The sequence below is a fragment of the Anser brachyrhynchus genome, assembly GCF_964034855.1.
Source record: "Anser brachyrhynchus genome assembly, chromosome: 8".
NCBI lineage: Eukaryota > Metazoa > Chordata > Aves > Anseriformes > Anatidae > Anser > Anser brachyrhynchus.
The window spans coordinates 29,672,415-29,699,474 of record NC_137702.1 but is presented as its reverse complement, the minus strand read 5'-3'; the positions used below and the strand labels follow the sequence as shown (position 1 = coordinate 29,699,474).

The window sequence follows — 27,060 nt, the reverse complement described above, 5'->3', positions numbered from 1 at the left end:
AATTATATATATTATTATAATTACTGCTCTGTGTAAAACATATCTTTGATCATACTGTAATCATTACATGGTGCTTCAAAACACTGCTTTCTTGATTCAGAATAATAAATTGCTGTTGTTCTGAGGTATAGTAGATAGATGAAGTTTTAAGTACCTCAGTTAGTTTTCTTCAAACAACATTCAAGTAAGTTTGTCCTAAGTACTGCACAAATGGTCTCAAGACAGTGACAAAAGATCTTTTTTATTCAATTAAAAGTTGATTGATTGTCTTCTTACAGGGCTCATCTTCTTCAGGAGGCCGACAATATGGTAAACCAGTAAGTAAAAACTTTTCAAGTTCAACTTTTTTTTGTTTGTTTGTTTTCTGGTATGCCTGTTTTTTCATTTTGCCTTTTTTTTTTTTTAAAGAAAAAAATGTAGCCAATTAATTACAGACATTTTCTGAGAGTTACTTAAAATAAATATGCAGTGTGTCATTATTTACTGGGATAATCTCAACAAATGCAAACACAATATTTGTTTTCACTCAGTAGATAATTTTTTGCCAGCATTTTACTCAGTAAATGGACTGTGTCATTCTCTAGGTTATTTTTAGTAATAACAGAATGAGATTACAGGACCGTTATTTTTAGTAAGGGACTTTCATGAACAGTTACTTCTGTTTAAATTCATTCAGCAATCATACACTGTGTGTTCAGGGATCACTTTTTCAATTACTTTATATCTATATGTCTTTGAAAATATTCCTGGCTTTCTTTGAAGAAAATATTTTCTTTTTGGAGGACATATTAGTTGCTACTTCACTATGTTTATTTTTACCTTTTCCCTTTAAGCATTTTCAACCATGTAATTTAGACCTTGCTCTTGTCAATCAATTGCAGGAGATACAAATAAGCATATGCAATGTGCTTATTTCATGCTTCTCTCTTATAGAACATAAGATGTATTCACCTGTTCATTAAAAAGTGGGCACAACTTTTAAATTTTTGTCCATCTAAATCATAAAGCAGAGACATTTTATGTATCATATTTGATGTCACTTCTTAAAGAGCCAATGCCCGTGAGATTTCTTGTTGGCGATGTCATTCAAATAAGCAGAGCTACTTTGTCAGAGGACCAAATACGATTTTATAGAATAACTAGCTTTTCAGTATTCTCTTTTATTTTAAATTATGTCCCTTATTAGAGCTTTTTTGGGGCTGTATAGGGAGCATAAAGACTCTTAACGTTTCCTTTTTTTTTCATTCTTCATTTCAATTTTAATTTACATTTTTTTCCTAACTGTAGACTGATTCCAAATGAATGAACGTATAATTTGACCTTATATTTTTCCTTTCTATATATTGAATACATTACAACTACAAACCAACTCCTTCTTAAGAACTTTGAATTACATTTTCTATGACTAATACATCATACCAACAAATATTTACAATAGAACAATGCTAAGCATTCTTAATTCACATAGGCTTCTCTCTGGGATTTTTGGGTGACTGGGCATAAAATACGTTTCATTCTCCTCTGGTCCTTTATTCCAGATAGCTAGAATATAATGAAGTACAAATAAGCTTAGAGTCAAAACTAACTGGCTATTTTTATTTTTATTTTCAGGGTTCATCTTCCTTCGGAGGCAGTAATCAAGGAAAACCAGTAAGGACATTCTTCTTTCAGTATATCACAACCAACTTGGAAATGTTGATTATAGTATTTAAAATAGGTAACAGTACTTTGGGTGAAATTTAAAATTATGTTACAATAGTAAATACAAATCATAGATGCCTGACAAAACTGGCCAGCAAATTAAAGTTGGAATATTTTGTTCAAACCTCAACCTTAGGATGAGGTTGCATTCATTCCTCCCACCAACAAAGTTTTGATATATCTGTTATTTGTCCAGGGGAATGTGCTTGGATAATTCTGTTAGGAATGATGTATTTAAATACCAGGGTAGCTGTTTCAGTTTCAAATTTTGTTGTTCACTCAGATTGATACGTGGCTTTGAAAATCTTCTGAAACTGTTCATGGAATAAAAAGGGTGTAGCTGTGCTTACTTGAGACCATTCACTTAAAATAGGAGGAAAAAATTGCAAGGAAAATGTAAAATGAAAGTCTACCAATATGGGGCATTTTCAAGACTCATGTGTGTTCTTTAAACAGTTCATGAGGAGTCCACTACAACAAAAGTAAATGTCTTATTAATATTTTGCAGGGCTTCTCTAACTCAGGAAGCACTTATTCTGGGAAACCGGTAAGAAAAATTTCATCATAGCATTTGCACCTTCTTTTCTTAGTAAATAAAAAAAAAAAAAAAATTGGATGGTTGATGGTTGGTAGAGCAATTTCTGGATGATTTGGTCTGAAGATAACACTGTGTATTAGTTCCTTTTGTATTAGAGCATATTTAAAGAAACTGCTATTGGATATGCAGCCTCAGGTTGGGGAAACTCTTGATTTCAGTTATATTTAAAATCTGAATCTTTATTGCTTTACGTTCCAGTTAGTGACCTTGTTACATTTTGCTGTCCCCCATTTTTGAATTCCTGTTCTCTGTGTAGGTTTGTGTAGGTCCTGCTCAGTTAATCCTCAGGTTTTGCTGTTGTTTGTTTGTTTTGTTTTGTTTGTTTTGATTAACCCAAGTCTTGAGTCTTTCAATTACAGGTTACTTCTTTCCCTGTTCCCTCCGTTTTTATTTTTTAGCACTATTTGATTTTTAAAATCCTCTTTCAAACACAGGGATAAGAAACTCTGTATGGGATGTGATAATGGAATGAGAGAAAAATAGGCTTTTGCCCCTTCATCAACTTTAGCTGACATTTTCACATGTGAAATGGGATAAAGAGAATGTGGAACTAAAACTATTTCCTTCATCTGTCTGAATCTAACCCACAGTATATTTTTTATTGTTATTTTTTTAAAATTTAATGATCTTGGACAAAACTGTCTTCAAAACCATTGAGTGGGAACACTTCTAGATCTCCTTACTTATTATTTTTTTGTTTGCAGAATTCACCTTCCTCAGGGGGCAGTCAAGTGGTAAGCAATTTTCCTCTTTGTGGTTTCTACTGGTTTCTTCCTATTTATGTATTGCAGAAAATGGAAAGAATTGATTATATTTGTGAGGTATAAACAATATATAGATTGTCAGATTTCCTGTATGTGAATAAGCATTTGAGACTGCATGTGCAATGTACATATAATAAATGGGAACAGTATCAATAAAAATGTAGAAAAGCAGGACCATGTAGGTGCTTTATTCTTTTGAATTTATACTTTTTATACTCCTGCTTATTGCTTGAAAACTGAACACCTGTTGAGTTGCACATACTGCAGATGTGGCACATGGTTTTTTTAATGTCAGAAGTATCTACACAATAGAAGGGGCTAACAGGAAAAGATTTCTCTGAAACTTTCTATGCTTTTAATAATAGTAATGAGTGGAATTATTTTGAATTTGGTTTATCAAGATTGCTCTCTGTTTTTATAGAGCTCTGCTGGGAAACACTCCAGTCCCCGACTCCTGCTGTTGTTCAGTGTTTTGAGTGCCTTTGTACTCTCTGCTGTTACATCAAAATGGTCTATATGAACTTCTGAAGATGTGTTTGGCATCCTAGACATGGATTGTACACAGTAATATTAGATTAATTATTCGATGTCAGAAAAAAATACCCTTAAGTGAAATTGGCAGATTGTATTTGGTTATCATGTTCTATGTCTGGTTAATATGTCATGTCTTTCATTAGTTTATCTTCTGGTTTTAGTTGTTAGTAGATATCATTAGTTTTGTCAGTGTTTTAGGCATCGTTTTAGGTATTATTTTGAGAGAGCATATTGTACCTACCTATACGATTTTTTTTAAATTATTTTTATGTCCAGTCAGGAATGTGATGAACACCTATCTGAACTTTGATTGGTGAGAGAATCAAATGCTTAGAAAATTCTTGGTTAGTAACCAAAGCAGAAGGAAGTCAGATAGTTTTATGTGCAAACTGAGCAGTGTCCAGGTCCTCACCACTTAAAATAAAGATAACCTGTAACTTCTGGTAAGCATATGTCCATAGTATAGCAGAAAATTGCTAAAATAATATCAGAGCATTGGCTTTAGTCTAGTGTAGTCAAATTCAAGTTTAATATGGAGGTTGCAAAGTGAAAAATCTAAAAGGACTAAAATCTGTGGGGTATTAAAGCATATTTATTAAAGAAGCCAAACAGCTCAAAGCAAAGAAATATTAAACTCTGATCAAACGGATTGCAAATAAGCTAGGGCAGCACAGGAGGCAGTTAGGTCAGTTGCCTGGAAGCTGCTGAAAACCAATGTATTTTTCTCCGGGAAGGAATCGAAATGTAATAAAGTTCACAAGACTGGTTGTATCTTAGGATTGGCTCCTTTTCTGAAGTATTTTGTCTAGCTTATGATATGTGATGTATCTGCAAGTTTAATCTCAAGAATGATGCTGATATCTACAAGCAGGTACAGGACATGTGGGCACAGAGGACCATGGCCCATCCTTAGCTTCAAGAGCTAGTTCACCGCTTGCAGTAACACCTTTTGGATGTTTGGATCCAACATTTTGGAGCTGCCACCATTGCTGCAGTGACCATGGCAGTGGCACATGGGTGGCAGCGGTGTGTCCATGGCGTTACTGCTGATACCGCCTTGGCAGCAGTATCCCTGGAGCCCGCATTTCACCCATTTTTGTCCCTCGTGTCAGACGGCCCATGGGACGTGCCCTCCATTGCCACCCATCTACACGTTAACCTGGATCCCTGAAGCCATAATTGAAGCATAAAAGATATGAATGTCATCTTGACTATTGGGTCGAGAATTAAAATAACGCTGTTTTAATTTAACAGCCCACTGCGAGCTGGCCTTGCGCTCCTTCACTAGGCACACCGCAGCTTCCCTGCCAGGCCGCCCCCTCGCGGGGGGAGGCCCCGGGGGCTCGGTGCCCTCACACAGCGGCGGCCCCGGGGGCCGGGCGGGGCGGGAGGCGAGGCCCGGCACGGCTCTGGGAACGGAGCGGGCGGGGCCGCGGCTGCAGCCGGAGCCTTTGCGGGACGGGACCGCGGCGCCCGGAAACAGCGCGGGGCCGGGGCCGGGCCGTGAGGGGCCAGCGGGGCGCCCGCAGGTGGGAGACGGGGCAGGGCCGGGCCGGGCTTAGGGCCGGGGGGGGAGGCCTGAGGGAGGCCTCCGCTGGGGGAGCGCGGGAGGTGTGGGGCTGGTGGGGGGGTGGGAGCGGAGCTGGGGGGAGGAATGGGGCCGGGAGGAGAACGGCGGCGCCGTGAGCGTCAGGGGAGGGCTGCGAGCGGGGCGGCCTGGGGAAGGGGAGGTGGGGAGGCCGGGGGGGTTGGGGCAGCCGTGCCGTAGGGTGCTGCTGCCTCACCTGCCGGCCCTGGGCGTGCCCCGTGGCAGGCGCTGGCCGTGCTGGATGCGCTGCTATGCGTGAGGTGATCCCAAGTGCACGGCTCGTAACCGTGTCAGGGCACCGCCACTTCACGGCCGGGTGCTGAGGCGAGAGGGGCTCCGGCAGTGCAAAGCTGAAGTCAGAAAAAGAACACACGGAGGTACTGAGCGTAGTAAGATGTGTATTATGGAATACATGGGAAGGTAGAAGATAAACATCAAAGCGTACTGCAAGTTGTGTCATATCTTAGTGAATCCTATGAAATCTGTCCTAAATGAGAATGAGGGAGAGCTGGAAACCAGGGGAAAGACTTTCAAGGAATGATTTGGTAGAGAAGATTGAGACAGCTTTCTGCACAGGGGGCTGTATTATTTGAGACCTAAACAGGCCTCAACGATACACAACAAAATTCTCGAAAATTGAGTGAGCACCCATTGGGAAGCTTTTCTGTTGTGGTGGCCTCTATGTAGAAGCATTGGGGTTGAAGGCAAGCCTCGCTTTTCAGAGAACTTGGGTGCAGTCTGACAAAATGGGTTGGGGAACAAGCATTAGTTGATGGACTGCTTCTCCCAAAATTTGTGGGGTGCCTTTCTCTGCGGGCACTGTGCATGACCCCTTCGTACTCACTGCATGTGGGTCCAGAGGGCCTGACCTGTTAAGTTCTTCTTAGCAACCTCCACAAAAAGCACTGCTGTGTAGACAGTCTGCTAGAGCAGACTCCAGCTCTGTGACTTTAGCTGCAGCAGGCTGTAGCTCTGTAACTCATGCTTTTCTTTTACCAAGGAGTAAGTGGCACCAAATTTTAGGGGCTGCAGAATGAGTTTGAAGCAGATGATAGCTGTAGAGAAACTGATTTACAATAACCCTTTCCTTTGGAAAACTGTAACTCATGCTTCCTTTGTCCATCATCTCTCCTTCTGGGAGATGAGGATCCATTGGTTTGGGATGCATGATGTTCTGGTATGTGGAAGCAGTGTGTGTAGTGAAAATGTAGGTCGGGGGAAAGACTATGGTAGAAGTAAGTATAAATTTGATTTAATTAATGCAATGTATTTAGAAGACGCTCTATATCCCTAACAATCCTACATTTCCTTATGCTGGTTGTGGTGCTTTTTGTAATAACACAAAAAAGGCAGGGATCATCTGAACCAGGTACCTAGGGGAATGAAATCACTTGTCTGCTTAAAACAGTTCCAAATTTGGCACTGTTAAATCAGGGCAACACATTCTTGATCTCTGGGACAAGCTTGCTACATGTAGCTAGCTATTCCTCTTATATGATTCTTGAATCACTTGCCATCTGGGCTTCAGTCCATGCCTTTATGCATGCTGCTTCCGCAGGCTTAATGCCTTCATTGGAGCTCAGGAGGTTGCACAGCTGGGCTGCAGGGGAGGAGGGATTCTTAAGATGTGTACCTCTTAGGTTACCTAAGAACATACAATGGTTAGGAGTTCGGGATTTTCCCATTTGAACCATTCACACTTTTGAATCTTGTTGTCTTATATTCAGACCCCTTCAGTACACTGCTTAGCTGTCTAAATTTATTGGTAATTACTAGCTTTCTGCAGTAAGTGTCTGCAGTTTTATTTTCACTGTAGTATCTTGCTTGCGTTACTGCACTCAAACTATGTGGCCTTGTTGGAGGGTGGCTGCACTGCCTCAAGCACACAGACTTGGTTAGTAATTCATAAGTAGCATAACTGTGAGCTGTAGCTGAACCCCAGCTGTATTTAGTGTTCACTCTCTCAGCACCTTAAATCGAGCCACGTCATTGACTTGACACATCTGCAGGAGCCGCAGTGGGGCAGCGCCTCAGTTCATTCCCAGCCTGACATTGCGCTCACGTATGTTTGAGGAGGGATGGGAGTTTGAATTAAGACTGAGAACTGACTGCCTGCTTGCGCACAGAGTCTGAGTGTGACTATGAGTATCTTTCCATACTGTGACATGTACAATGAATGCAGTGTGTGTACTGTTTGAAAAAAGAGAGAGGCAGGTTGTATCAAATTTCCATGCTGGCAGGCAGGCGTTGGCTTAATAACTTGAGTCAATATAAAACTATTGCACTCCTGTGCACATATAAAAAGTCTTTTATCTCATAAGCAGTGCTGAAGGTAGATTTAGTTCAATGACGGCCTGCATTTTCTGAGCACTGAATATTTATACTCAATATGCAATTTCTTGAACACTCATCAAACCAAATTAAATTCTCATCAGTCCAAAAAAAATCTTATCTTTGGGTTCTTAGCGTTGCTGTAAAGGATGAAGTTTTGGTTGGTTTTGGGTTTGTTGGTTTGCCAGGGTGGGGTGTTAAAGTGTGTTTAGCCATACTGAAAATTTGTCTTATATTTGAGATTCACAATTCTCAACTTTTCTCTCTGATACGTAGATTAGAATGGTGACTTTTTTCCCAAACAAAAAAGAATAAAAATCCTTTGTGTGGTCATTAAAAAGAAAACAACAATAACAACAAAGTGTTACATTCTGCATAGTTTTCTGTCAATATGGAAGAAAACCTTACCTAAGTTCCAAGCAATCTGTAGCATTATCTGAAAGCAGATATTAGTTAATGTGTAATTGCATCCTCTTTATTAGACTTGGCAACGTCAGACATTCTGGTTGAATGATATGCCAGTGAATCACTGATATAGCTTTCCAGTACCCTTGGCAAAAGCCTAGGTTTTTGGACCAAAGTTGAGAAGAAATCATTGGCTGGTCTTTAGCAATTGCATTTTAATGTGTAACTGGTCTGTCTATAATTACCTTTTAGCATCAGCGTGATTTTTAGAAGGCCACATTTCAGGAGCTAGGTCCATCAGTGTTCTACTGTGTTGTGCTTGATATCCTTCCCATGAAATATTGTTTGAACGTAGTGATGCTTTTATTTTTTTTCACTAGTTAAGATTTTTTTTTTTAATGTAAAAGGAGAAATTGAAAATATTACTATAAGGAAACCTTCATTTGGAGAGAAAAAAAGAAAAAACATCGTTACTCACTTTTTGCTAGAAGAAAAAGGGAAAAACTCTGCTAGAGTATTTGCTCTTGTAATACTTACGAGAAGAATACAAGCTTAAAGAAAAACAGTGCACTTAATTTACATTATAAAGTATCCAGCAAGAAGAATGAATAACAAACTGAAAAACAAACGAAAGAGCAAGGTAAGTTGACAATTATAGTTAGTTTATGTGAGGGAACAGAGGTGAAACCTGTATCCAGTATGAAGAAGATGGAAAACATTAATAGTGACATTTTAAACATCAGAAGTACCAGCTTTGAGGTTATTAAAAATATTTACAACTTTATTATGGTTTTCATAAAATTGACAGACGTGAAAGATTTACATATTTGGGGCAGAATGGGGAAGAGATGCGTTATTGAATGCTAGAAATCCAAATTTGGCAGTTAAATATTTGTATGCGTGTAAAATCCTGTTCAGAAACCAGTTTGGCAGCACTTATTAGATTCTGAAAGGTCTTCGCTTCCTCAGTAGCATCTGAGATATTTATTTACATGTATAAACTATTCGTTGTATTAGGTATTGCTTTCAGGTGTAAAGAAGGCTGTATTGAGCCCGATAGCTTCTAAACCAATGCTTTATGGAACAGAATCTCCCCCTAAGGAATGTAGCTGGGTTACAGAAAGTAGCATGTTATTTGCATGTTATCCAACCCAGGGAAGAGGTCAGTGCACATGGTAAAACAGAGAAGGAAGAGTTTTAGTGGGGGAAAAGAAAAAGAGGTCCTTCAGGTTCCGTGAGCTAGCTCTCACTCCGCCTCCCTATTGTGCTTTTCCTCTTTGTTGCCAGATTATTATATTTGTGTAGTGGGTTCACGTTCCTTCTGAGAACACAGTCCTGTTTGTTTAATCTGCTGTCTTGATTTCAAAGATTTTCACCCAGGAAGTGCATCCATACCTGTTCCGCCAGAATGAATTAGCGTACTTTACTGTTCACTTTCCTTTTTTTCCCCTTCTGTAAGGCAGACTTAATCAATGTTTATTTTCTGGCAGGTCCCAGACACAGAACCTGTGTACTGGCACACAAAACTTAATAAACTTTTCCTTTTGCATTTGTTAAGAGTCTGGCAAATTCTGTCAGCTTTGTATTATAAGTGTGTGACTGCCTTTTCTTTGGTTAAGCACTCTTAAACTCGTTAATAGTAAAACGGAATAAGAGCAAGCCACAGCAGTAACTTCTGCTGTAAAAGACCTTCAGCAGTGAAAATGCTTCACAACTGGGCTGGGAGGAATGCAGTTCCTGTAGTGCTGTCACTGTAAAGATGGGAAACGTACAATTTTTAGTTTTTGTTTTGTTTTGTTTTTGTTTTTTTAACTTGCCTGTTTAGAAGATAGGGAAGAGTAGATACAGTTGCCCTTAGAAGTTATTTTTATGACAAATCTTTTGATAAATTGGTAGAAAATAATGCACACACACTACTTCCGTTGGCTATGGGATGGCCTCATTTCGCCGTTTTCTGTTGGTCTGTGTTTGCTCTTGACCCAGGGCATTGTTCCCAGGCTGTCACCTAGGAAGGCTTTTCCTTTTTAATCCGCAAACTCCTTTGTGTGACTTTTGGATTGTGTCTTACAGCGAGTTACTTGGCACCTGCCGCTCACTGACTAACACAGCCTATTGTGTCTCTTACCCAGTAGATAGCATACGGAATAATTGCATGCATAACTTTTACTGTGGATTGCTACAGTCATTTCATGGAGGGCACATTATTATTTTAATTTGTGAATTTAACCTGTGCTTTTGTTCTGAGACTTGCTGGAATTCATACTTAACTGCTTTCGTGTTGTTTTATCCGCTTCTCAGGATAGTGTTGTGTGTTTGGTTTATTTGGGATGCTGAATTCCTTTTTAAATTATTTTTGTATAAACCCCTGAAGTTTCAGAAATGTAAGGAAAGTTAAATTTAATAAATTTAATTAAAAGTGAGCCTGCTGCAGTGACTGTAAGAAAAGCTTTCTAGTAATTGAAACTGAATTAGTGAAATATATTGCAGAATACTAGTTAATTTAAGATAGTTTATAGTTGCAAAAGAAATGCATAGTCAAATGAAATTTGGATCATTTGAGCATGAATTGAAATCTTTTTTAAAATTATCAAATAATGAGAAAATGCAAGAGCTTAAAAATTCAATGAGTCTAAAACATGCTGATCAAATAAGATATATATATTTCACTAATTCACTAATTAGCCTGCCCCTCACCTCTTCCCTACCTTCTGTGTCAGTTGCTCTTGCTGTTACTGTAGGGTGCGGCTACATGGTACGCTGAGTAAACTGTGCAGGAGCAGTTTATTGTATTGTATTTTTCTCTTTTACCTAGACTAATAAAAGAAAAAGATAATAAGCCTAATAAAGTCGCCGAGTTAATGTGACCACTGAACACCCAGTCTTTGAATTAGCACGTGTAAATCTGGTTCATGAACAGATGCATGCTGCAGAGTACTGAGTAGCCTGTCCAAAGTCCGGTAAGAAATCAGCCTGGGAGGAACCCTGTACACAAGAAGCGGGTCAGGAACTTTGAATTCATTATTGATTTAAGACCTCAAGGTGCAGGCTATTACTGATGACAGTATTTAATTTTGTTTATGACTGCACAGTCCATTGCAGGGGGGGTAGCAGGAGCTCCTGGCTAGATGGGTGATTACACCTCTGGCAGTGATCTGTACATCTAAACCTCCTGTGAAACTGCAGTTGAAGACAGTTCAGCTGTTTAAAGTTCAGTACTTGGCTCATCTTCTGGATCCAGTCCCCAGTTTGCACCAAGTTTTAAGGACTGATATGCAAATGTTATAACAGCAGGGAATAGAGATAGTTGATAAGACACTGTTTGCTCAGCTGAGGGTGCTTAGTTCATTGGTATATATGTAAGGATCAGAACTACGTAGTTCCTGCTCTGTGAACCAGTTAGTTTTAGTACGGCATGAAATTTGTTCTCTGCAAACCTGTCATGCTGACCACTGACAAGACAGCTTTTAATCTATTCAGCTATCAAACTGGACTCTTAAAGTGCATTTTTTATGAATTTGGGAAACCCTAAAACTGCTTTGGTGAATTATTGTGAAGAAATACATTCTGCTACTGGTGCTTTTTTGGACATGTTGTTTGGCTTCACAAGGCAGCTTGGTGAATGGGTCAAAGTGGAGTTGTGACTGCATTTCTGGAAGCAAGATTACATCGGTACTATTACTGTGGGAAAAGTTCCCTTCTTTGGATCATGATTACTGATCGGAATAATACTGTAGTTCAAGATGATGTGGTATGTGCTCCTTATGGATTTGCTGGTGGGCTTACTAAACTGCCCTGCTTGTTGGTAGGCTTTCATACTGAATGCTTTGATGCTTGCTCATAAACAAGGTATTGGTGATACATTTTTACACTGCGTAGTATACTATAAGCTGCTTAGTAAATGGTTGTATTTCAGCAAGAAATGCATGTGAATGTTATTTTTTTTGTGACCTATTTCATCTAAATTATTGAACTCCAAGAACTGTGAACATTTCTAAAATAATTTGTCACTTTACAGGCTCCCAGAATGCAGAAATTTTGGTCACAGTTCAGCAGAGATGTGTGTTCCCATTACCTATATTTTGTTCAGAAGCTTTTTTGAAAAATGAAAACCAAAATGTTTTTTTAAAAAAATACTTACCTGTAAGGTGTCTCTTAAGTACTGATGTCATATAGAGACTCAGCTGACTTTGTATACTTGACTGCAAAAAATCGTCTACAGCTTAGAGACAAGGTAAGGGCAAGTCAGAAATATTTGAATAACACAGCTCTACAGATCTCTGAAAAAATATCCGTGATAATCGTTGTGAAATGCATCTTTAGTTAGAGAAGTGCAGTCAGAGAGAAACCACTTCAGTTTCAGTTGCAAATATTTAGAGGTACCAGCACGTTGTTCTGCAGTGTGTACAAAACTAGATAGTTAAGAGTCAAAATTTGTGTAAAACATGTTGTACTCTGTAAATGTAAACATATACAGGGACAGCTTTGGCAAATGCATCCAATAAGTACTACACATCAGCTTTACACTTCTAAAAATTAGAACTGCATGCAATGTATTGACTTGTTACTATTTTTCTTTTACTTGAAAATGTTCGTTAACTTTTAATTACTGGTTTGCTTTTATTTCGGCATTATAAAACATTGCTCTGTTTTTAGAGTAAGTGGATAGTGAAGACTAACATTTAATTTTCTAAAGGGAAATATTTCTGAAGAAGATCCATATACACATACTTAACGTGTATAAAGAATACAGAAAACAATATAACGTGCTGAATAGCAGTGGTGCATTTTTGAATTTCCTTGCAATATATCGTGCTTCCAAAAGCAGAACTGCTTTCTGTTAGTCTCCTGCACTAAATTAGTGCTCAAACTGGTGGGAAAGGGCAAAGAAACACTGTCAGCTTTGTTGAAAGTTCATTCTAGGTATGAAGGGGATACAATTTTACTAGTGTAAGGTTTGTGGTACTGAATGCAGTATGAGAAAGCAGGTGCAATCACTTATATGCAACTCATTTTTTCTGAGCAGGATAATCAGCAGGACAGAACTAGTGGTTCCCCTGTTGCCCCACCATCCTATATATCTTCCTGTCCAACCCTGCATCCACACAACTCTCCTGTTCTTTTGGCTTTGGGCACACCCCTTATTCTCACTTGAAGCAGGCTAGTCCTTACCCAGTCTTACACCGTCACAACATCACCTAGCAGGGCAGAAATTGCAGCCTGAAAAACTCGTCAGAGAGAGGGAGAGAGAGAGAGAGCGATCTCCTTCTTCCACCTCTCCGTTGTGGGGATAGCTCATTGCAGCAGGTGTACTGAGCATTCTGCAGTACCACAGTATGGGGTTTCTTATTTTATATTTTGAAGATATCTCTTTATATAGGTGAAGGCTCAGAAGGTCTGTGACTGGTTTAACTTCAGAGATTTCTTTTGTGAAACCAGTTATTGGAAAGTTAATTGTAAGTTAGGAGTCCTTATTTGACTATTTTTAACAGATAAGGAATATTCCACTGAATTCTTCTATTAACTATTACGTTTAATATTCTAATATGCTTCCCCATTTCTAATCATGTATTAAAAAATATTTGTAAAGTGTTAAATCTCCTTTCTCTCTTTAAATATCAGATTAGGTTCGTTGTTTTCTTTTGCTGGCTGAGGTCTCTGGCTAACGTTTTTAATATGCTGATTCCTAAGGGAAATGTCTGTTTGCAATGTTACCTTTTAAGCCTGTTTTTATATATGTTTGGTTTTTTGTTTGTTTATTTGTTTTGGTTCTGTTTCAGGAAAAAAGTAATCAAGAAATGTCTACCAATTTAAAGTACCTTTCCTTGAGCATCCTGGTTTTTCAGACTACAAGTCTAGTGTTGACCATGCGTTACTCTCGGACACTGAAAGAAGAAGGACCTCGTTACTTATCCTCTACTGCAGTAGTTCTTGCTGAGCTTCTGAAGATTTTTACCTGTATTCTGTTGGTCTACAAAGACAGCAGTATGTGTTAAATTTTGCACCTAGTAATTTTTGTAATCAATATGCGGTATTGTAATAGCAACTGCAAGGCAGCCATGTGAATATGGGCCCAAAATAAAACATTTTCCTTCCCATTTAAGAAATATTCTTGGAAAGACTGTAGTCATACTTCACTTCTCAACGCATAATATATTGTACATTTGCTGAAGAGCATTCTCTTTAAATGTGTATGAATACTAAGGTATGCAGGAATAAATTTTCTACTAGCAGCTTGAAGCTTGTGTTTTTTCAGGCATTTTAGGAAATTCATAAATAGAAGTAGGAAAAAACATGAATGGTAATGTAGAAGTGTATAGCAAACAAAATGACAGATGCTGGAGGAAGGAAGCAATTTCATTATTACAGAAAGGAACACAGTCTTAAGCTCAAAAAAAAGTATATTTGCATTTACTATCATTCTTACATTGTATATTTTATACTGCATTTATCCAATTCCTTAACATACATATTTGGTCATCAGTAATTTAAAAACGTCATTATGTATGCATAAATATTGCTGACTGTAGGCTCCTAAATGTGTACTGTTTAGCTGATGTTCTTTAATGTATCATCTTGAAATATATATATGATTATTAGTAAGTTTTAATTTAACATAGGTTGAATAATTGTTCTAGTTCTGATAGTCTAGGCTACAGCAGGACACTTTGTAGGACGTTTTAAAAAGATGAGACTTATGAGAACCAAACAAACATTATACGGTATTTTGAGTTCTTGATAGTGGTGATAGCTATAGAAAGGGGGCAATAATGTTGAGAACAGTACATTGCTCTCCTTTTTTTTTCCCCCTCTCCATTTAGTTAATGTCTATTTCTGTGTTTCTTTGGTAGAGTGCAATTTACGGGCTCTGAACAGAGTGCTACATGATGAAATCCTTAATAAGCCCATGGAAACTCTTAAACTTGCAATTCCTTCAGGAATTTATACTCTTCAGAATAACTTGCTGTATGTAGCATTGTCAAACCTAGATGCAGCCACATACCAGGTATTGTACATTTGGATTGCTCTGGAAGTTTAAAAAAAAAAAAAGGAAGAAAACATGAAATATGTGGTAATAACTGTTTCTGGGTTCTTTTAGGTTACATATCAACTGAAAATTCTTACCACGGCACTCTTTTCTGTGTCCATGTTAAGCAAGAAATTGGGCGTATACCAGTGGCTTTCATTAGTAATTTTGATGACAGGAGTGGCATTTGTGCAGGTAAATAGTAGCAGGTGGTTTGTAATATGCTTGTGTAATGTGTTTAATCAAGGAACATGAGTTTCTATCTTGATTATACAGCTTCCTGATTCTACCACCTCTGTGCCAGTAGCAGAGTACAGCCATCAGCTACAAGTCACAATTGGCCAGGGCTAGAGGACACCAGAAACAATTCAAAGGCAAAAGATAGCAACCTCTTCATGTGTTGTGCTGTAGAATGTGACTGGGCCTCTGGAGCATCCTTCAAATAACAGCATTACAAGTACTTATTAGCACACTTTTTCTGACATTAGCAATTTGGATTCACAGGCCTTACATGATAGCACAGTCCTGCTGCTCGCCTTATGATACAGTTTCACCATGGTAAATTTACTCAAACCTTTTTGAGAGCAAAATTCATTCCAAATGATATAGCTACAGGGGTTCGTAGTTTTCAGGGGGTAGGATCTGGGTACAAGAGGCTATTCTAAGAATTTTTAGTGGATTTTAGCATATCCTAGAAATCTTTATCTTAAATCTTAAGGATTTTTTAAAAATTCTAAGGATTAAATGTTATGGAACTTTCAAATTTAATAATTAAAAATGAGAACAGAACATTCTGACAGTAATTAACAGTCTCTTCAATACATTGTTGTCCATGGCATTGCCGTTTATTCTGTTAGCTTTAGATATATTGTGAGGTTTAGTTTCACAAAGTTCAGCAGGTTTTAGCTCTCACACTGAAGAGTGATTTTGTATGACACACACAAAAGACAATTCATCACATTTTAAAGACAGCTGTTAAAAGTGGTATTCTGATTTATACTTGTATGGAGAATAGGTAACTAACTGGCATGTGGTAAAAGTTAGTGACTGTGAATAACCAGGACAGATCATGTTGGGATTCAGAAACAGTGCTGACGGTCCAGAAACGTGTCAGATAAAATCCTGGCCTGTTTAAATTGATAGGTATTCACCCAGCTGAGTCACAACTTTACTCGTTACAAATATGTAGAAAGAAAAATTACGATTTTGCAGTTCTTTAGAAGTATTTGTGATGCAAAATACAAAACCTTACAAGCATGTGATTGTCTGCATTTAGTAACTATTATTATTGCTTAAGAAAAAAAAAAAAACTTGCGTGTAATAGATGCTCATGAATTTATTTTAACAATGACATTTGAATAACTGTTTTTGCATCCAGTGGCCTTCAGACTCTCAAGCAACAGCTGCTAAGGAACATTCAGCAGGATCTCAGTTTGTAGGCCTGATGGCGGTTCTTATAGCATGCTTTTCTAGTGGATTTGCTGGAGTTTATTTTGAGAAAATTTTAAAGGAAACTAAGCAGTCTGTGTGGATCAGAAACATTCAGCTTGGTAAGTTTAATTTTAGTCTTCTGTTACAACAGGAATACTGTATTCTGAAGAATTAAGATAAATGTGCAAAAAATACAAAATATCGAAAACATTTTAGTATTCTGCATAAATGTACTTTATAAATAAGAGTAGTTTAAACTCTGCTAGGTAGAATTCTAGGAATTGCTTTCTGCTGTCAACCTAGTTCTTGATTTAACTTGATTATAGAGTGTTTGTAAGTTTTTCCAGAATGTGTGAATTGAATTTGTATTTAAAATGTTTGAAAGAATGTTATCTTATGCAGGGTTTTGTATATCCTTTGTGTCTTTTGCACTAATTAATCAGATAAATGTACATAGTATCCTTTTTTTTCCCCATATTTTTTCTTTTTATTAGAGAGCATAGGAACATTAAAACTAAATATGTTCCTAAAACAATGCTTTGAGACCTATTTTAAAATTAACATTTTTTTCTCTTGTCTGGATAGGGAGTTTTTATAGCTTGGCACTTTTAATACAAAAAGAACTCATACATTCGTGAATAAAGTTGAGGTAATTTATTATGATTATTTCAGTGAAAGAGTCAGTTTGTTTTAGTTGTCTGTGTAATCACCAAAGAAAGGTGTGTGCAAATGTTCATCCAAACTATTTGAACGCCTGCACCTATTAGTAAGGGAATACTTTCTATTTACAAAGTAGTTCTACGACTTCTAGACCATAGATATGAAAGGCGACAGAGTTGATCCATTTTCCTGAATGTGTTTTCCCTCACTTCAGAGCAATCTTCTCCAGTTTACGGGATGAGAAATACCACAACAGCAATATCTTTTTGTTCCTGTTTTTGCAATAGGAACACAATTGACTGATGAACTTGCCCTCTTCCTCTAATGGGATACCTCTGGTCCTCACCTGTAGGCAATAACTATTATTGCATATTTAAGTAATTTTTTGGGGCAGAATTTGAACTTTACAACATTTAGTATAGACTTTTGATCAAATTCACGGTACGGTAGACTTAAGTCATGAGGATGTTTTGATCAGGTAGTGTACTGGATCTTGTAAAAGGTAATGAAGTACCATAAAAACAGGAGATGGTGTGTTGTTTTTTTAATTAGCTAGTCGCTAATATTTGTTAACATTTATTGAAATTATATGCATTAAAGCTAAGGTTCCTTGACCAGGGATATACCAGGAAAGGTTATGTTATGGAATTTATGGAGGCAGAGAAGGATGAGTGGCTGGGGCTTGGTCCAGGGTCTGAGGTAGGGTTTTGGTGTTGTGGTTGGAGTTGTAATGTAAAATCTGCTGGCACAGACAGCTGAAACTAGAACCAGAGGGAGCGTACTTGTGCTGGGAGATGCACTGCTTTCCCGTGGCTTCATGCTGTTGTGACCATTTCCCTTCCCAATGATAGCCAGTAACCATGATTAACCACATGTGAACAGAGCTTTTTGTTCTCCCCTCGTGTTACAGTCCTGCATACTTGTTTGACAGGTAGTTTGAATGGCTTTGAATTTGAAACAGGTAAGAAGCAAAAACATGAGTATTGCTTCTTGTTTCTTTCAGAGATTGGCTGAAAACCCAAATAACTTTGTAGACAGGCTGTTGACTGTTTGAACTGATTATTATTACTCTGAATTTCCATAGCACTATGGTATGCCACAGTGCAGATATCAGATACAAATTCCACTTAAACACTTATAATTATTGAACAAATCAATAATCCCTTAAAAAAAACTCTTCAGATTTTTCTACAGTGCATGAATGTATGTATGACAGCAAATGACTTTACTAGTTTGATAGTAAGCCTGGTCATACATTGAATGTTTCAGTAACTGTTTCATGAAAACAATGAGATCAGAACAGATTGCATGTTAACATAAACAGTTTAAGGTAATGAATAACTGGGACTGTGATATATGAAGACATAAATGTTTGTAAGAGTAGTGAGAATCAGATCACCTGATTTATTTTTTTTAGTTTTCTTCAGTACAAAATTCAGTAGAATGTTTCCTGTTACATTTGTTTTTCAGTTCAGAAATGAAATTAATTTTGTCGTATTTCATAAAAGATTTCCTGATACAGCTTTTAGAAAATATTTAAAACATTAAACCATAATTTCAGAAATACTTCAGTGTGTCCTTTCTGCAAGTGCTAGTTACCCACTTCAGACGTTATGTCATTCACAAACAAGTCAGTCACAAGCAACAGCTTTGAAACAGAGCTTTACTTAAAATACAAAGAACAAAAAACATACATCCAACCTGACTTTCATTTTCATATCTGTAGAGACAAAGTAGAAATGTAGGAAAAAAAGAAAAAAATATTGGAATATTTTTTGAAAAGTTGTCTTCATTCAGTTTCTAACACATGCTAGTATCTTATCTGGGATGTATGAATAGTTGGTTTCTTGTTTCTCTATTTTAGCAGCTCAACGAGAAAAGAAAAATAATTGGTTTAATATGAATCAAATCTAAATTACTAAGTATGTCTACAAAAAAAAAGTATTTCATGTCAAATGGAAGGTTTTACTTCACTCAAAACAAGGCCCTTCTTTTCAGATGCAAGAAAAAGCAATGAAAATAGCAGTCAGCTTTTCACAGAAATTGAGTGGAGTAAGTGATTCCCCTTTCCTGCTCAGGACTAAAGCCTAGAACAGTCATGGAGGAGATGCTTTCATCACTCCATTCCTGAGGGGATTACAGAAAGTTTCCTGTCTGATAGCAGAACACTATAATCACCAAATTAGAAACTTTAAAATCTCACCTCAGTTTCTTCTTTTGATGTTGTCAGTGCTAGTAAACATTCATTGTGTTTGAGGCTGCTAGCTCAGACAAGGGTCTTGGAAGTGGGGTGCTTCCAAAACTGAACTGATCAGTCCCTCTTTTGCCATGCCGGTGGCCATATCCTCCTCTGAAAGGCTTCCCTGGTTTTCCTTCCTGAAGTGTGGCTTCGGCCTTCAGTCATGACAAGTTTCAGAAAAACTGAAATTGTGCTTAAGTGATTTTTTTTTACATGCCATAAACAAGAATCACCTTATTTCCGTAGAAAGTAATGGAAGATATGTATATAAGAATGTCACAATGGACACAAGGAAAACTTGTTATAAGTGTGGAAAATAGCTTTTTAAAAGGGATGATCTATCTGAACACTGATTGCATTTGAATGTGGTGATGCTGGAAGTGCAAGTCCTATTTTAAAATCAGATATATGTGAGCAGACCTTGAACAAGGAACCTGTTTGCATGTTTTTCGCCTGAAGTTTTTAAATCAATCTTGTACTTTCAGGATTTTTTGGTAGCATATTTGGACTGATGGGTGTATACATTTATGATGGAGAACAGCTGTCAAAAAATGGATTTTTTCAAGGATATAATAAACTTACTTGGATAGTTGTTGTTCTACAGGTGAGATATCCTCTATCATGCTTTGTGAGTTGGGGACTTCCTTTTCTGTAAATGACTGGGGAAATGAGTGTAATTGAAGCTACTGAGAATTCTATAGTTAAGTCTGATATAGCACTATTAGAATAAACCTCTAAATAAAAACCTGGAGAATTCAGAGCAGGTATATGATTAACTGTTGTGCAACGTGAAAGCATGTAAGCATTTTTTCTTTTGCAATGCTTAAAAAAGGAGAGAAAATGTGTGCCCTTTCTCCTTTGGCTAAAAAAATGCAGGTGTAAAGTACAAGAGTTTTTTCTTCTGATTTAATAATGGTAATATGATAAACAACTTCTTTATTGGGAATTGAAGAACACCACTACTTATCTTCAACAGCGCATATATGTAACATAAAATAAATGTTTCTAGACATAGACAAAAGCTTTTCCTGAAGTAAGAGTATGTTGTATGTTGTTAAAATAGATGCTCCCAGTGGAGTTATCACGTTGCAAATCCAAACTTCATTTTCAAACTTATTTTTCAGGCACTTGGAGGCCTGGTGATTGCTGCTGTTATAAAATATGCAGACAACATTTTAAAGGGATTTGCAACTTCTCTCTCTATTATACTGTCAACATTGATCTCCTATTTCTGGCTTCAGGATTTTGTTCCTACAAGGTAAGAATTATTTTCCATGTGTACAGAAAAAAAAAACAATAGTTGAAAACTTAATGCTTACCAGATATAACTACAAAATAAATAACTATGCCAGCCTTTATAAAATATTTAGATTCAACTCCCACAGAAAAAATTAGTTTCGTAACATAACTGACACTTAAATTTTGCAGTATAATTGGCAAGATCAAATTTTCTATAAGATAGAGCACCCTACAGGTCACAGATAATTGCATCTCAAATTTCATCTTTTGACAAAACATCCTCTTTCTTCCAGGCTCTATGTTTTAGTTCACTGTTCTTTTCTTTCTACCCTCCACCCATTCTCCTTGTTTGTTCAGCTCATTCCTCATTAGATTTGATGTTTGCCTTGCTCTGCGTTTAGCTCTGCTCCTTGAACCAGTCTCCCCCTTGTGGCTGTTCTGAGTAAGGCTGAGACAAGGGGATTACTCTCGTTCACTAGTTAACTTCTAAAGGCTGATAGTTTAGACAAGTCACCTCATTGCAAGATGACTTATGGCTGGAACAACAATAATGATAATATTATTTTTATACTGCTCTTCATCAAATCTCAAAGAGTGTCTTTAAAAGAAGTCTCTGAAAGAGATTATTGCAGTCATTCACACATGGAAATTACATTATAGTGATTAGTTGCTCTTGGACTCCTCTGGACTCGCTCTCACAAGTCCACCTCTTTCTTGTGCTTAGGGCCCCAAACCTGGATGCAGTAATCCAGGTGGGGCCTCACAAGGGCAGAGCAGGGTAGAGGAGCACAATCACCTCCCTCCCCTGCTGGCCACTCCTCTCTTGACGCAGGCCAGGATCCAGTTGGCTTTCTGGGCTAAAAGTGAGCACTGCTGGCTCATGTCGAGCCTTTTGTCCACCAGAATCCCCAAGTCTCTGTCTGCAGGACTGCTCTCAATGTGTTCTTCTCCCAGTCTGTGGTCCTGTCTGGGATTGCCCCAACCCAGGTGCCTTGCACCTTGCACTTGGACTTGTTGAACCTCATTCAGTTAACGTGGGCCCACTTCTCCAGCCTGTCCAGGTCAATGTACATAATAGGACCATCGGTCATAATGGACCTATGTTTCTCTCATATAATACACATTCCTAGTTTTAAAATATTTCTGATATAAATAAAACTTTATTTTTTAATCTAAAAGTAGTATTTGCAATACTAGCAAGAGTTTATTTAAAGAAAGCAGAACAACGATTGGGACTTAAAAGTGGAACACATCGGACTTAATTTATAAGTAGCCTACTATTAAATGTTTAGAGGTTTAAGACATTCTGTGTTCAAATAGAAATTAATAAGTAACTTACTAGCCTGTGCAAACATGGTGAAAATGGAAACAGTGGTAAATAATTAAATGAGGTAGAGCCGACTAGCAGCATGTAGAACTTGAATCCATCTAGTGTAATCAAACTTACTCTTCAGTATGTTCTTATGCCAACAGAATTTACTTGAACTGAAACTCCCTAATTGTTTTTCTCACTTCAGCAAACATTTTTGATTGGGATAGTAGATGTAAAGTGCTTACGTGCTTAAATCTGCCACAACAGATCATGTCCTGAAATATGATAATCCTTCAGAGGACTGCAGATTCAGTTTGCCTGTCATGTGACACAATTTTTTTTTAGTGTTCGGCACGGAAAATCAGATTGTCAACATTAGCATGTCGTTATTACAAGGTTCTTTTCTAAAATGTGTACTTGTAGCTATCAAAACAACTTGAAAGGCCCATACATCACAATACAAAAGATGTCTTTATTATCTTTCCTTTACATAAATATTTATGCATCTGCCAAAACTTAGTTTACACTGATTTGCAGTTGGTTCTTGGGCAGCAGTAATTAGTTTTGACACAAGCTTTGGACTTCAAAGCTAACATAACTCCAACAGCGTGATGTATGTCAGATGCTAAAAATGGCTGGGTAGCTACAGAAGATACAATTCTTTAGCTTCTTCTTGCATTTTGCATAGAACCTTAGTCAAAATGAAAAGAAAATAATCAAAGTTCAGTCTGATTACCTTTGACAGTTATTCCATGAAGCTATCTTTAACTTTCAAAATATTGTAAGTATAATGATATATTATTACTTTGCTTGTCTGTGGATGCAGTTTTTTTATTTCTACTTCTTCCTGTGTTTTTCTCTAAGAAATATATGGAAATGTTGTTTGTTATAAATTGAATGAATAATATTTATGCTTTCTTTGTTCCCAAAGGAAAAATGTCCCTTGATTGTATTACATAAATAAAATTGTCTTAACTAAAACTAACTAACATTTTTTTTTCCTTCTATTCCTATTCTATTCAGTGTCTTTTTCTTCGGAGCCATCCTTGTAATAGCAGCTACTTTCCTGTACGGTTATGATCCAAAACCTGCAGGAAATCCCATTAAGGCATAGCGGACTTCCTCATCAGCCTGCTTCTCAAGATCATGCACTGGGGGCCTTGCTAGCAATGGCACGTGGAAGGTGTCATTGTGCACTGCAAGGAGAGGATTACTACCCTGAATCTAGTGAAGAAATGCTTATTGAGTAGTTTTGAAGAACCAGAAGGGTTAAAGATGGATCATAATACTGTCTGTAACTGGTGAAAAAAATGGCAGGGGAAAGCCCAGTGCAATGTGCTAATAAAAACTTGAAAGGAACAAAAAGTTTCCAAGAAACTGCAATTAGGAATGTTTACAGCTTTGACCTGGGATTGCATCAAAAGAATTTACTGTATTGACTGCTGCAGAAATATGTCCTATGCACTCTTTGAAATAGCACATGACAGCATTGTCAGATTATTTGTTTTTGCAATTTGACTATATTTAATCTTAGTAAATGTTTTTAACTGTCTATTTACATGAAATCAACTGAATGCACATCATAGTTCTAAAGTGATGGTTCTAATTAGGTATTCCTTATTAAAACTATGAAAATTGAAGTATGTTTGAAAGACATTTTCACAATATCAAATATTTTTATATTTTTAGAAGGCTGATTTAATAACAGAAATATATGTTCTGTTGCTTCTATAAAGCTGTTGTAAGAATGTTGACACTCTCACCTAAGTACACAAAGGGAGAAATTGAGAATGAAAACTGAAAATCTGTGTTGATACTCTGGCCGTCATCAGGATAGCTTGCAGTGTTCCAACAGATGCAGTAAGTCTGTGAACACAGAACAGTAACACACAGTGCACTAATCTGGCACTATGAGTTGGCTTACAGTGGAGTGCTTGCTCAGATGTAATGTTCTTTATTTTTATTGATTATAAATCAGCTTGTTGGTAGAACCTTTAAAGTAGGTGGGTTTTTTTTGGTTTTGTTTTGTTTTGGTTTTGCTTTACATATCCCCTGCAGATTATTTTTTTACCTGCAATTTTAAAACCCATAATAAACATTTTATATTCATTATTGTAATCTGTAACAGCTCCATCTGGAGCCATTATGGTATATGATCTGTATACTGTACTGTATTTTATTACAGAGGTGGTTTTTTTTTTAAACAAGTGTCGTTTACTCATGAACTCTCCGAGGCTGTTTCAGTACATTTGTATGTAATGGTTTAATTAGAGTTTTTTTTAATTGTTATTATTTTGTTCTAGACGTCTTTGAGCTAACAGACCAAAATGGGTTCCGTGGAGCTGTTCAGTGTAGTAGTGGAATTACTTTAATAGGGAACAGAATGAAAAATTTACGAATTGTGCAATAGGTAAATATAAAAGCATGCTGTTCCTTTGTTTTAAACCAAAAAAAATCATAAAGAAACATATACAGTTAGACTGTTATGAACACTTTGCTTGTTGAAGTATTTGCATATAGCCAACTGAGACAGAAACACACACAATGCCAGAACTAGTTAAAAAAAAAAAAAAAAAAGCTTAAAAATCATGTTTTCAGGAGACCTGTTCACAGTGGATATTAATGTAGGGTGGCTTCCCGTGTGTTACACATGTAAATGTATGTCTTACGCAAAAGCATATCAGTAGTCCCTTAGCTGAATGGCAAGTGTTAAAGGTGTTATGGTTTTGGTTTTTTTTTCCTCTCTGCACTTATTCACTTATTTCGTGTGCTAATGATTATATTGTGAATTGAGAGGTGTTTCAAAATGTTTACCAAAGTACCTCAGCCTCTTTTCCCCAACAGTGTAAATGGTGCATTGCCAAGAGAGGATTCTATAAGAGCACTCTGAGATTTTTTAATTAAGTATTGTAAATGGAAAAGGAAGAATTCCACTAGATGTCAGCCAAGTAAAAATATTGCTTTCTCTTGTTGTCAATGACATGCATTATCAACTTTTTGTCTGTAACATCAGACCAAGAAAGTAACATCAGTGTTATGCCAAGGGCATGCTAAGCTTTCCAAACCGTGAATCAATACCTAGCATGCCATAATTGCAGGAGCTATGTTATTTGGTAGTCAAAATTATCTGATATTACCCTAAATTGGCATCCTACTTTTACTATTAAACCTTTCACCTCTAACACTCAGTCTGGCAAAATCAAAAATTACATTTAGTCACTTCACCACTGAAATACAACATGAGGTAAGATGTTGTGTCAAGTAGTGGCTCACAGCATTACTTAGTGTTGAATCGGAAGTACACGTGACTGAAATGATTTGATGAGTGTTGGTAGTAATATCTGAATTGGAATTTGGCCTACACAACAGTAGTTTTAATTTCACGAAGCGTGAATCACAGTAGTGGAAATGTTCAGGTGATGTAATTGGTTACTTTGTGGAGGAATTTCTCCAGAAAATAGGAGCAGATTGAGAACACTTTAAAACCAGTTGCATAGGATGGGACCAAACAGGCTCAATGATCACTGCATTGCTGGAGTTCTGTTAAATACAGCCCAGTTTTAATATTTTTGTCTTTAAGCTTCAGTTTATAGGAAAGAATGGGAATACATGCGCTTTGCTTTTGAATAGGATCTCATAGCTTTGGAAAACAATATACCTATTGTGTTAAGGAACGGTAACTGCTGTCTTTGGATCAGTGACTGTCGTGTTTTCAATTTACAGTCCCATTAAATTTTCTAGTAGAGGGACAGATCTCTTTATACACCTGTCGCTGTAAAGGAGATTCGAATTTGCATTTTTAGCTGCCTTTCCTTAGCCACTTATATCATCTGAGGGACCTCCAGGCTGAAAAGCATTACTCTAGAGAAAGGAAAGGCAACGTGCCCTTCTTGTGAAGGGAAAGGATTTGAGGAGGATTTACTGATTTCTGTTACTTCTGCAATCTGAAAGCATATGTGCATTTTCCCATTGGGATACTTCTGGATCTGAGGGGGAAAAATAAATTTAATTCAATCACTGATTAACTAACCAAAGAAGCATAGCAAACACAGAGCACTGGGACACAGGGAATAGCATGCTTTGAGTGTGCCCTAAAAGCGGTCTGTAGGAGTCTAACTTTCCAAAAATAAACTCGTCTTTCTGAATTATAGTTCAGACTATGGATTTGTTAGTTTAGTTGTATATTTAGGAGGCTAATCTATACTCAGCAGAATTTTATTTAAATATTTATGAAATTATAGGTAGATATTTATTTGCAATAACTTGAATTATGTGATTTTTTTGAAGGCTTACATAATGAGAGTACTAGTATTTATTGAATACTTGGATATTCAGTAGTTTTATTTGAGAATCTCTGGGATACATGATAAATGGTCAAATACCAGTAAGCTATTAGAACTGTCTCCAAAGCAAAATAAATCAGCAATTCAGTGGTGAAAAATCCTAAATCTAATAAAGTAAGGTGAACTTTTCTTTAAACATTGTATTTTCATGTTAACCGCAAGTGCCCAATTATCTTTTTTCTCAAAGAATTCTGATAATTTTATAGTTCTTTTAAAGTTCTTTGTTTTAGACAAACTGTAACAAAACTTCCATTTTTGTTTGCTTTAATAATAGAGGATAGATTAATGTACTAGTTCTTGCTTGTACAAGATAATACCTGTTTTTACTATAACTTTTTAAGAAAATAGTTTTACTTTTTTTTTCCTCAAAGAAATTATTTTGGGAACATATGCTTACATTTCACTTATTCATAAGGTCCTTTAACAGATTTTTGAGGGTGCCTAACCATTTTGTGTTCCTAACTTGATTTTATGGCTGTAAATTCAAGAGATTGTAATGGATTTTGTCAAATTGTTTTAAAAGTGATAAACGAACCTTTGCATTTCTTATGTTTTTTGTTGTCTGTAACTTTCATCTGGTTCTATATTTCCTTATCAGCCATGCATGTTCTGTTGTACAAAAGCAATCATCATTTGCCAAATTTGAAGCTGTTGCTCATTTTCCTCCTGTTGACAGTGTTTCTTGCTGGATATTGTAAGTGAGGAAAATTATTGTTTTTCTTCTCTTAAATCCATGTTTTTGTAAGATTTTTTAAAAGTTAATGTTTTGTGTGCATGTATTAGAAAGGCAATGTTTATCTGTAGTGTGGTGTTATACCGTATACGTGGTAGTGTATCATTGCCTATGATATTTTTATAAGAAAGTCCAAGAAATGTGCCCTTAATTTGTTA

General features: G+C 36.9%; 2 protein-coding genes across 56 annotated transcripts in view; both read left to right on the top strand.

Annotated features, from left to right (window-relative positions):
* LOC308199030 (uncharacterized protein) overlaps nucleotides 1-4,373 on the top strand; it is a 53,629-nt gene extending 49,256 nt beyond the window's left edge. For all 50 annotated transcript variants that reach the window (XM_080602429.1, XM_080602407.1, XM_080602418.1 and 47 more), the window contains 5 exons: nucleotides 279-317; nucleotides 1,612-1,650; nucleotides 2,210-2,248; nucleotides 3,004-3,033; nucleotides 3,485-4,373. In XM_080602429.1, coding sequence (XP_080458555.1) covers nucleotides 279-317; nucleotides 1,612-1,650; nucleotides 2,210-2,248; nucleotides 3,004-3,033; nucleotides 3,485-3,583 — 246 coding nt within the window. In that variant the 3' untranslated portion in view covers nucleotides 3,584-4,373. The remainder of the gene's footprint in view (nucleotides 1-278; nucleotides 318-1,611; nucleotides 1,651-2,209; nucleotides 2,249-3,003; nucleotides 3,034-3,484) is intronic.
* Nucleotides 4,374-4,983: 610 nt separating this feature from the next.
* Nucleotides 4,984-27,044, top strand: SLC35A3 (solute carrier family 35 member A3). Of its 6 annotated transcripts, XM_080602516.1 has the most exons (9): nucleotides 5,025-5,126; nucleotides 11,937-12,152; nucleotides 13,699-13,903; nucleotides 14,770-14,924; nucleotides 15,018-15,140; nucleotides 16,324-16,495; nucleotides 19,761-19,879; nucleotides 20,400-20,533; nucleotides 22,850-27,044. In XM_080602516.1, the coding sequence occupies exons 2-9, from the start codon at nucleotides 12,084-12,086 to the stop codon at nucleotides 22,938-22,940; spliced, it is 1,068 nt and encodes a 355-aa protein (XP_080458642.1). In that variant the 5' UTR covers nucleotides 5,025-5,126; nucleotides 11,937-12,083; the 3' UTR covers nucleotides 22,941-27,044. The 6 variants fall into 6 exon arrangements, with proteins under 6 accessions (XP_080458646.1, XP_080458642.1, XP_080458644.1 ...); XM_080602520.1 differs by lacking the exon at nucleotides 11,937-12,152 and having other exon boundaries at nucleotides 4,984-5,126; XM_080602518.1 differs by lacking the exons at nucleotides 5,025-5,126; nucleotides 11,937-12,152 and adding an exon at nucleotides 5,351-5,562.
* Nucleotides 27,045-27,060: the final 16 nt, after the last annotated feature.

Bases quoted from the DNA above. Each gene is read 5' to 3' on its own strand.
- SLC35A3 (XM_080602515.1), top strand. From the start codon at position 11,541: ATGGGTCAAAGTGGAGTTGTGACTGCATTTCTGGAAGCAAGATTACAT. The intron at 14,925-15,017 runs GTATTGTACATT...GGGTTCTTTTAG, and splicing joins TAGATGCAGCCACATACCAG to GTTACATATCAACTGAAAAT. The intron at 15,141-16,323 runs GTAAATAGTAGC...TTTTGCATCCAG, and splicing joins CAGGAGTGGCATTTGTGCAG to TGGCCTTCAGACTCTCAAGC.